The sequence below is a fragment of the Trachymyrmex septentrionalis genome, unplaced genomic scaffold (genome assembly GCF_001594115.1).
Source record: "Trachymyrmex septentrionalis isolate Tsep2-gDNA-1 unplaced genomic scaffold, Tsep1.0 scaffold83, whole genome shotgun sequence".
Taxonomy (NCBI): Eukaryota; Metazoa; Arthropoda; class Insecta; order Hymenoptera; family Formicidae; genus Trachymyrmex; species Trachymyrmex septentrionalis.
The window spans coordinates 3,502,849-3,513,308 of record NW_017306018.1 but is presented as its reverse complement, the minus strand read 5'-3'; the positions used below and the strand labels follow the sequence as shown (position 1 = coordinate 3,513,308).

At 42.1% G+C, this 10,460-nt stretch overlaps 2 protein-coding genes across 7 annotated transcripts; one reads left to right on the top strand and one right to left on the bottom strand.

The window, feature by feature from the left end:
- Positions 1–852: 852 nt before the first annotated feature.
- Positions 853–3,488, bottom strand: LOC108755116 (integrator complex subunit 12). 4 transcript variants are annotated; one of them, XM_018497936.1, is made up of 6 exons: positions 3,381–3,488; positions 2,653–2,893; positions 2,268–2,462; positions 1,842–2,207; positions 1,168–1,240; positions 853–1,094 (listed from the first exon to the last, which is right to left on the bottom strand). In XM_018497936.1, exons 3-6 carry the CDS (start codon positions 2,424–2,426, stop codon positions 883–885), a joined length of 810 nt encoding a protein of 269 aa, XP_018353438.1. In that variant the 5' UTR covers positions 2,427–2,462; positions 2,653–2,893; positions 3,381–3,488; the 3' UTR covers positions 853–882. The 4 variants fall into 4 exon arrangements, with proteins under 4 accessions (XP_018353438.1, XP_018353439.1, XP_018353440.1 ...); XM_018497937.1 differs by having other exon boundaries at positions 2,268–2,426; XM_018497938.1 differs by having other exon boundaries at positions 2,669–2,893.
- Positions 3,489–4,235: 747 nt separating this feature from the next.
- Positions 4,236–10,382, top strand: LOC108755039 (protein BCL9 homolog). Of its 3 annotated transcripts, none has more exons than XM_018497762.1 (7): positions 4,236–5,159; positions 5,317–5,531; positions 5,872–6,157; positions 6,238–6,602; positions 6,702–7,158; positions 7,366–7,573; positions 7,703–10,382. In XM_018497762.1, exons 1-7 carry the CDS (start codon positions 4,856–4,858, stop codon positions 9,546–9,548), a joined length of 3,681 nt encoding a protein of 1,226 aa, XP_018353264.1. In that variant the 5' UTR covers positions 4,236–4,855; the 3' UTR covers positions 9,549–10,382. The 3 variants fall into 3 exon arrangements, with proteins under 3 accessions (XP_018353264.1, XP_018353266.1, XP_018353263.1); XM_018497764.1 differs by having other exon boundaries at positions 5,293–5,531; positions 5,947–6,157; XM_018497761.1 differs by having other exon boundaries at positions 5,293–5,531.
- Positions 10,383–10,460: the final 78 nt, after the last annotated feature.

Sequence of the window (10,460 nt, the reverse complement as noted above, 5' to 3'; positions counted from 1 at the left end):
ATATATATATATATATATAATTGTATAATTAATACGCAATCTTGAGATATATATGTGAAGTTTATATAATTTTATCGCTTTCCTTTTATAAATATCTCAATAAAAAGATATTAAAAATGATCTATTGTATATTTACATTAAAACTATCAACGCAGACTTGTATTACGAACGATGTTACGTGTGTAATAATTATTAGCGATAGTAATATTATGTCATTATTTTCTACATACTTAATATTTTTGTAATAATAATGCGAAAGCTTAAAGATAACAAATTTACATGGCACGTTTGTACATTTATTAATAAATTGTATAATATGGAATTGTATTTATATAGGCAGTAAGAAATTCAGACATACACAAAGGCCCAATTGTATTAATATCGATTGAATGTAATTCGAGATTAAACTTCAATATAAATACACATTAGTGTGATATCGTCTATTTAGGTTTTCTGTCTTTATCATAAGGGGACGCGACTCTTACTTTCTCTGGTTTTAGGAAAATATATTCATAAAAAACAACAATAAAACCTTCCTTCTTCGTTTTAAAACGTTTCCATGTAAATAAACATGCGGTTGCTTAGCGCCGAGACACTACCGTGTCTCCAGATCTTGTACGCTATATATTAGAGTGAGAATATTTTCCCAATCAAAATTCTTAGTGTCGTGCATATATAGGATGGTAAATCCAGATTTTACTTGTCGATTACTTTAACAATGAACTATCTAGTACCTCATAAAAAGTAATAATAAAAATTGTAGTCCTTTCGCCCACACACAGATTAACAAAATTAATTACAAAATTATATATTATTTCTATAAATTACTTATATACGATCTTATTGGTTCGCTATCTTTTTTTTTTTTACAAGTTAAACAGTTTATTCTACCCCTGATTTTATTTTATATAATAATCCTGATTTATCCTGAGAAGATTTGGCCGAGGATAATGCTGGGGAACTGGATGAAGAGCTCTTTGAACTCGTGGCAGTACTTGTATTACGTTTATCCTGCTTAGCTTTCTTCATCATATCTTTCAATCTTCTATCTGCACTGATAATATGAATATTTGGTGTCATCTTAGCTCCACTACCTACGAAGATTAACAGTGTTAGTTTAGTGACTAACTTCACACATGTATCAATAAAAATGTACGCTGTACTTACTTGAACTAGGTTTTTTCTGCTCTTTAGATTTGCTTTCTGTTACAGTCTTTGGTGAACTCCTTTCTTTCGAGACCTGAAAATTATAATTACTATAAAAATTCGGTTTTCTCATTGCAACCATATGGTATTACAAGCAAAAAGTAATTTTTTTATACATATTGAAATAAATCATTTTTGTCATGGTATGTTTTACATTAATGTTTGATTTAAAATAATTCTTTTATCTCACATTAATAAATGCACGATTTAATTTACATATAACCCAGGTTTTCAAAAACTGATCTTATAACAGTTGATTAAGATTTATAGTTATTTACTAATATTTACAAATTGATGAGATCTTTGATAGGTACTTCACATATCTATCAAATGTACATAGTAATATATCAAAAATTAATTATTTTAACGTATAATGCAAAGAAAAAAATTTCTCATGTCTGTTGTGATAATTTAACATAATTACATATAGTACATAAGTCAGAAAATAGGATATTTTTACAGTAAAAATTCGCATTAACATCAAGGGAGTAAAAGATAATAGAATTATCTTGTTTGAAATTTAACATAAATTCATTAATAGTGATTGATTAATGATAACAATAGATTTTTCAGAGTAAACGAAATGATATATAAAATATTCTCAAGAAATTGTAAATGTGGGTGAATACACACACCTGAGACTTTGAACAATTAGAGCAGTACCACACTTGTTTCGGAATGTTATCTATTTGCGAATCTAAGATATGTGGAACATGGCACTCTTGATGATACAAAGAATGACATTCTTGACATTCCACGAGCCTATTTCTCGCCCCGACATCCATTCCCTTGCAAATGACACACGTAAGATCATCCTCTAGAATTTCCAGCGCCAGCGTATCGTCCGATTGCAGGATGTCTGGTGGAGTGTCACGCGCTGGTAAATTAACTGGAGAGCTGTTCTTGCTTGATTTACTAGAGTGCTTAGACGAGTTGGAACTCTTACTCTTCTTACTGCTACTACTACTGTGATCGCTCAACACTGGTTCTTCCATCATGTACTGAGCAACAAATAAATAAATTTAGAACAATTCTTGTTTCATGTTACAGGATAATCATACCTTCTTGTGCAGCACATTGGAGAGCATTTTGGATGGTCCATACTTCTGTTTAATCGCCTCATCTAACAGAGCTCGCAGCTGCTCTGCAGAGTCCTTGTTGGTGGAATACAGGAGTCGCAATCCCTGCGTGAATTGAGGATCCAACTCCAACTGAGTCATCTTTTCAGAAAGTCAGCACAATATCAATTTATGTTGCTGCATAAAAATTAATTCAAAGTTAGCTTCGGCGACAGTCAGGTTATGCTTCGAGAAGAATGAAAACTGTGTACATATTAAACATAAATATTTCGTTACATATCAATTTGCGCGAATGTGAATTGCGTGAAACCCGCCTTCTTCCTCTCTCTGCGTAAAAAGTATCGTTCGAAAAAAAGATCAAGTTCACCTTCTTTTGTTTTCACCTTGCACGACCCTCGAGATTTATCCTGTCGAACGGACGGAAATGTACGCTTCTCGTTTAATTCACTCGCGTAGATTCCGAAATGATGATTTCGCCAAGAATCTCCGCGATAAAGCCAGACACAGTAATATTGACATTTTTTTTGTTATCCAATTGCCGTGCCGTTCTGTGCTGTAAAAATCCCGTTGTAGGTTATCGCTTTTCGAACGACGAGCTTTTCATGAAGCTATAAAAAGACGAACCAAACAAATTATAAAAATATTTATATGTACTATACAAATCGACGATTTAATTAAGCGAAACTTAGAGATATTCGTCTACCAGCCTATAATTGTCGTAACAACGCGTTTGTTTCGTCACATAGAGTAAAACCGCGTAACTCGCGATTGAACTTCCGTGTATTTGTTAAATCAAGAAAATGACACACAGAATGTCAGAATATCGCTTGAATTGCTAATTGAATTTTTTTTAAACTTATACGTTTATGTGCACCTCGAGGTATGAAAATTAAATTCGTTCGAAAAAAATTCGACCACGTCAAGGTCAAAAGTTTCAAATTTATCGGCATTCAGGAAGAGATATAAACGAACGCGGGCTCGAGATGGATTGATTTGGATCGATAGCGAAAGAAACAATTGTCAGCAAGTTTTTCTTGCGGGGCGAGAATTTGAAAATGCCGCCGGAAGTTACGGGGCTAATTGCACGACACCTACGGATCCGTCGCGGTCGCCAGGAACTCGGGGAATGCAGAGTGCATCGCCACGCAAGCCCGACTGCCCCGACTCCTGCCCCCCCTGCACGCATTCCAGATGATTTGAGAAGATTCCAGAGTAGATCTGGCAAAGCTTCGATTCGTGAATGCGAATTTGAGTGCGAAAAATAAAATCTGGGGGGGGGGGGCAAAAGCATCTTTTTCTCTCTCTCTCTCTCTCTTTCTTTCTCATCGCGTAGCGTCGAACACGACGACGACGACGACGACGAGGACGGCGACGAGGACGGCGAAGTGGACGGAATAAGACGAAGGCGATTAAGCAGTGTTGGACAGCCGCCGTCGCCGCCGCGATCGAAAGAGGCGACGAGAAGGCGAAAATATAACCAAAGAAAGACGAAAATAGTAACTCTCGCGCGGGCGACGGTGCGGCGAGAGCGTGGATCTCTCGTGCGAGTGACTGCGCAGGCGCGCAACAAGGATACGATACGCGCGTCCCGCTTTCGCCGCACGACGGCCGATCGTCCTGTCTCCGTCTGGCGTACGGGCGGCGCGTTTCTTGCGACTCCGTCGAATTTTCGACGGGCAGTTGGCAGCCGTGCGTAAAAGAAATAAATAATCAAAGCGACCATGAAGTGACAAATAAAGTCGGGGATCGAGAGAACAATGCTCGCGCGTACGACGGCAAGGAGGACATCCCGAGTCGCGCAGATAGCGTGCGTTCGCCCCGCTGTTTGATAAGTTTCTAACCCGGCCCCGCCGCGTCCGTGAGTGGCCCCGCGGCGTGAACGCGCCGCGCACCGCCGCTGCTCCGCCACCGTCGCAGCCGCAGTCGCAGCAGCCGCGCGCGACACACACAGCAGCAGCAGCAGCACTCACAGCAACAGCAGCAGCAGCAGCAGCCGAAAAGGTTCGTGTGCCGTGCCGTGCAAGCCGTGCTCGCGACTCGGTGACACTTGCGACAAACTTTCTCCTACGCGAACAAGTGTTACGGGACTACCGTCGAACGCTCCGGCCCAGCTTCCAGCCGGTTCGCCCTAACGTAATCGGCCGTCCCGGCCAAACTTTCTCAGTTCTCACTTATCCAGGTGGCGAGGTTTTCTCGCAGCATCCTCTTTTTATCCTCACAGCGGGCATATAATATATTCTCGCGCGATAGACTGCGATTGACTCGGATCCTGTCGTCTCTATGACGGATCTCATCGTGTTATCCTACGGGAAGTGAGACCACATGGCGATGCTTCGTGCCACGAACGGTTTCGTAGGTGCCGTCTGGTGAGTGCGCGTGATCTACGGTCGACCGGACGACGTGCATCTCGACGTTAACCTATCCTTTCTCTCTTCTCGCCTGCCCTTTCTCTCTTTCTTTGCTCACGCGACAACCGGGCATCGAGGACGCGGACCTAGTGCTGGTGGCCATGCGTCTTTTCCCGCTGTTCAACCGCAACAGCAAGGTTTGACACGCTCGCTCGTTTGCGTATGCGGCAAGCTCCAGCCATGAAAACCGAAAAGAAGCCCAACGAGCCCAGCTGTTGTCCTCCTACCACCGTTGTCAAGGATGAGCCTGACGCTGACCCTGTCAAAATCAAGGAAGAAGGCACAGGTGGGACGGACGATGCGACTGGAGAGGATACCTCTGAGTGTCCAAGAGACCCTTGCTTGGATCCATCTAATGGTGAAGGTACAATGTCTGGGGAGAATCAGAATGCTAACGGGAATCAGCCTATCCTGAATTCGGTCAAGCAAGAGGGCGACCCTAACAATCCCACTGACAATCTACCTGGTAAGAATGAACTTAATTCATATCTATAGTTTTTCACTTCTTATCTTTATTTATATGTACGTTAAGTGTACATTTGTTTTTCTTCTCACACATGTCTTATATTAGATTAATCAAATTATCCTTTTTGCTGTAGATTATAGTGGAAATGTTATTACAGCGGACAGCATTCAACCACTTGTTAGTAATGTCGTGGGAAAACAGATGGGAACTAGTACGAGCAGCGGGGAGACTCAATATATGCAACAGTCGAGTCAAGTTTTTGTATTTTCTACGGCATTGGCGAATAAAGCTGCAGAGACGGTGTTGAGAGGCGAATATGATTCAATTATCGCTTATCATTGTGCACAACCAGGCACTAAAAAATATTTGGAGGTATTATGCGCAACGTTGAATTCTTTCGACACTACTGTAGATTTTCTATTACACACATGAGCAGCTTATTATACAAAATAAATTCTTAATTATAGAAAAGTTTATTATTCCAAGTTTATAATTCCTTGTTAAAATATTACAAATATATATTATTTTCATATCTTATTTTTTATTTATTTATATAATTTATCTCAGTGTTTCATTTATATCATTTTTAATATTAAATATCTCACACAAAATGTTAATTTTCGCAATTTGTCTTTTCATATACACTATACACGTATTTCTTATTATTTATTTAATTGCCATTAATATATATTTATCGTTTTTATTCTTTTAGAAACATCCAAATAAAGTAAATCAATTTCGACAAAATCCTGCTCAATGGTTAAATAATCTTGCTATGATGAAACAGAAAGGCCATCAGGGAAATGCGAATAATACTTTCCCGACTGAACAACCCCCGGATTTACCAGCATTAGATCCAAATGCTGCACAATTTTGGAACGAACAACCTAACTTGCGAAACATAAATGGTGGAAACTCCCTCGGTAATTCTGAACCATCATTGGATGATGGAAACATAGACGTGCCTTGCCTTGTGCCGAATTCACCTGGTAATTCAGGTAATTTTTACTAAATATTTCATCTAAATCGTTAATATTTTATGTATACGATATTTAATGTGTGCTATGTTTTAACACAGCCAATCCTCAACCCGCTAATAACGCTACCATGGGCCACAGTCCGAATTTATTAGGTGGCACAACGAGTCCAGGTCCAGGAGGTTTACAACCATCTCTCCAAGGTGTCAAAGTTCCAGATGAAAATTTGACGCCGAAACAAAGGCAGCATAGAGAAGTTCAGCTGGCGACCTTACGAAAAATGCAAATGATATTATTTCCCGGTCACAAGGAAGATCAAGCTGGCAATGCTTTAACAGATGCGGCGCAAGGAACAACGGTGTCATGTCCTCCCACGAATGTTCCTTCTGTAGGTGTTCCAAATCAATGTTCTCCATCTATGGATTGGCATAAATTGCAGCATCAATTTCTTGATGGAAAAAATAAGGTATGTGTAATAAGTTTAATTGAATAAATGATTTATAATTATATATCGTAACAAAATACATACAGAGGCATGTATACTCATTGTATTTCTATATTGTAGGCAACTGTCGGTAATCCTGGTGCAGTACCATTGCGCGGTGCCAATATGGTCGGAGTACCGCGAAGTCAAGGCCCGCCACCACCGTATCATCAAACAACTCGATCCGCCAGTGTTCCAATTGCAATTCAAAGTCCGAATCCATCGTCACCCAACAATCCGACCAGCAACCTGTCGCTACCATCACCGCGCGCAAGTTCCGCTCTGAATTCACCAGCGGACTGCAACAGACAGTTTCAACTTGGTAATCAGAGGACCAGCCACCTGCCAGGACAAAGCCCGACAAGCCAGGACTCTCCAAATCCGACGGCGGCCACAGCAGCTGTTTCAACGACGCGATTGAATCACAGCAATCCAGGAACACCAGTGTCTCATTCCCATATTGCTGCTCTTAGTCCTAGTGGTACTACTGCTCAAAAGGATACTTCCCTCGATTTTCCTACCAATCAACAACCAAACGGTAAGTTGATACCAAACGGTAAACCAAACCGGTTTGAAGACTAATATTCTTGAGGCTTCCACGGATGTTTTCTATATAAAGATAATCTTTATTTGAATACTTTCTTTTTTGTAAAGATTTTTCATTGGTTTCATCAAAGTGTAATCTGGTGTAATGAAAATTTTGTATAATTTATAAATTAAATTTATGTGTCTCTTTTCGATTTAGTGGACGGTATGTTTTGCCGAACACTACAATCTTTAGCTCAACAAAAGCAGCAACATGCTGGAAACGTTAATGCATCGGCCGTGAAAGAAGCAAATTTAATGCCAGTACCGAGTCCTCATCAACTTCAATACCTTAGTACATTCGAAGGGCAGGAACTGACCATTCAGAAACAACCTAACACGAGTCTAAAAGATGGCAATTCATCTACGTAAGTACCCCTATTCTACCTCATTTTAACTATGGAGTAATGTCATTCGAAAAAAAAAATCTCGGTTAATATAGTCATACATAAAACTTGCGCATAACTAAGTTTTTTTTTTTTTTCCGTTGATAATAGGAATACCGGCAATTCCTCGGAGATGCCCAACAGAATCTTGCCAGGAAGTCTAGATAGTAACAGTCAATATCCTACTAGATCGGAGGGCGCGAGTCCTGTACAAATGGATAGCATGAGCCGAGGCTTCACGGGTTCTCTGCACAGTCCTCACACACCGCACACACCGCACACGCCGGGTAGCGCCGCGCCGCATACTCCAGCAGATCCTGCGAAACCATGCAACAAATCCAGTGCAAGCGCGCAAAGTAGTCCGACGCCGCACAATACCAGCATGCCCGACAGTATGGGTCCACCGCGAACAGTACCGGCATCGCCTACCATGAAACCCGATACATCTCCACCGTCCGTAAAAGATGGTCAACAACAGCAACAGCAAACGCAGTCGCAACAGCAATCACAGCAACAACAGCAGCAGCCTCCACAACAGCCTACGGTGGTAAATCCGAACAATTCTGGGAGTACGACGGTAGTGCCATCGTTGAGCGGCGGTCCCGCCGGTACTTCTTTCCCTTGTGGCAGGCCATCTATAAACGTGAGTCAACCATCTGACAACGTGCCTCTCAATCCTAACAACATTGGCGGTCGACTTGGTGGCTTGAACACCATGGGTACGAATTTTGATCCGATAACGTCCTTGGCGCAGATGAGCCAGCAGCTCACGAATACGGCGGCTAGCAATTCGCTGGGCAACGAGCCCATGCATTCCGGTAACGCTGTTGGCATGATGCCGTTTGGCAATCCACATGCCGGCATGCACATGATGCAGATGGGTGGTGAAATGAATGGAAGCTGTCATATGGGTGCAGCCAGTGGTGAACCTGGCAATGAGGTCGGCGGTATGTGCATGGGTCTTGCGGGTCCTCCAACGAGTTACAGTCCTACTACTTCGCATACGGGTAGCCCTGGCGGGGTTCCCAGCAAGATGGGGCATCCAGCTATAATGGGTGCTCATGGGATGATGGGAGGCCACTCTGGTGTCGGTGCAGCCGGCGCTGCTTATCCTGGCGGTGACCCTGGACACGCGCCACCGCCAAGATTGATAACTGGCCACGGAGTCGCAGGGCCCAGTCCCTACAACGGCGCAAATGTTCAAGTAAAGCCGAATGCACCCAATACTATACAATACTTGCCGGCCAGGCCAAACGTCGGTCATGCACCTCGGGGTCCACCCAGTCTGGACTTCCTTCCGCGATTTACTAATCCACTGTCCAATCTAGAGTCAAAAATGGGAGGGACGCCCTCTGTGAACCTTCAGTACTTCCCGAACGGTTGTATGCCGAACAACATGGGGGGTCCGCATGGCGGTATGCCGTCCAATATGAATGCCGCCGGGATCCCTGGTATGGGTGCCTCACCCAGAATGGATGGTCAGTCCATGAACACCTCCGGCACCATGCACCCGTCAATGAGACCGGTCGGCAACATGCGACCGCAACCTAACTTGATGCGGATGCAGCATATGGTAGGTGGCGGCGTCTTCCCAGGCGGCTCTATGGATTCCGAGAAAGTCTTCCCGCCCGATATGGTATCGCAAAATCTATCGAATCAGCCGAATCCAGGCATGTACGGCGTATCCGGCAATAAGGCCAGTCCGATGGGATTGGGACCACCGCCCGATGCTACTCAGCCTCTACCGCCGAGCATGGGCGGCGCAACCAGCAATTTCAAAACTGGTCCATTCGTTGGAAGCGGACCCAGCATGTCTGATCCAAATTATGCTCAACAGTTTCACAACTTCCAACAACAGCTTTATGCCACTGGTACCAGAGGCAGCGGGCCGCCGCATCCTAATTTGCATCCACCGCCGAACTCGCACTCGCATCAACAATTTTTTATGCCGAAGTGAACGCTGCCCGGTATTGATATCATATCGTAATGAGAACGAGAATGACGGGAACAAGGACGATTTTTATGGTGGCCTTTCATCCCTCTTTTTCTCTCTTTCTCAATATCTCTTTTGCTCTCTTTCTATCTATCCATCTATCTTTATCTCTTTCGTCTATCAGGGATGTTTCTATTAATCACGCAAGATATAGTTCTGGAAGTGTAAGCTGTGCTAGCGATGTTACGAAGGACAGAAAGGAATATGAATATCAGTGAGCATCGCTGAACATCACATCTTTAAAGATAATCCTTACGACTGACGTGCGACGTGCGACGAAAATTTCAGTTGACTTTTGATTTGTGTATAACGTTTACGTATGTGTTAAGCGAGATTAATTTTTTTTTTATTTTTAATTCCTGGACCACGGCGTACGTCGTGTTTCCAAATCTGTTATTTTGATGTCTTGGAAGTGTTGTTTCGAACCGAAATCTTCCGGAACTATTTGTAAATCGTAAATGTTGACGAAGACGGTTGAATATTATCCCTCGCGTTCGTGTAAATACTGATGTACAATCTGGTTTTTTCTTTTTTTTTTTTTTTGTAAGAGTCGTTACTTCAGATCGAGAATCACATTGATAGATTAAGAAATACGTTATTACCGCTCGAATGTAAAAAAAATAAGAGAGGAAGAAAACAAGTGAAATCTCTCCTTTTTTTGCTCTTTGTTCATACTGGTTACTCGGGATAAAGTAATCGTATACAAAAGTGCATGGTATGATGAGCAAGAGGATTTTGGTACGTCGTGCCGTAATTCATCCTTCCTTTTATTACTAAAATACTTAAACACAGTCAAACAAGCTCAAATTTATTATTGTACATATATACCATATACATATTATACATATTATATATATTATATATATATATATACAC

What these genes read in the sequence shown, in the direction of transcription:
- LOC108755116 (XM_018497936.1), bottom strand. Translation starts at nt 2,426, where the DNA reads ATGACTCAGTTGGAGTTGGATCCTCAATTCACGCAGGGATTGCGACTC. An exon ending in CCAATGTGCTGCACAAGAAG is followed by an intron (nt 2,208 to 2,267) that starts GTATGATTATCC and finishes TTTGTTGCTCAG; the next exon opens with TACATGATGGAAGAACCAGT. An exon ending in GCAGAAAAAACCTAGTTCAA is followed by an intron (nt 1,095 to 1,167) that starts GTAAGTACAGCG and finishes TAATCTTCGTAG; the next exon opens with GTAGTGGAGCTAAGATGACA.
- LOC108755039 (XM_018497761.1), top strand. Translation starts at nt 4,856, where the DNA reads ATGCGGCAAGCTCCAGCCATGAAAACCGAAAAGAAGCCCAACGAGCCC. An exon ending in GCACTAAAAAATATTTGGAG is followed by an intron (nt 5,532 to 5,871) that starts GTATTATGCGCA and finishes TTATTCTTTTAG; the next exon opens with AAACATCCAAATAAAGTAAA. An exon ending in AAAGATGGCAATTCATCTAC is followed by an intron (nt 7,574 to 7,702) that starts GTAAGTACCCCT and finishes CGTTGATAATAG; the next exon opens with GAATACCGGCAATTCCTCGG.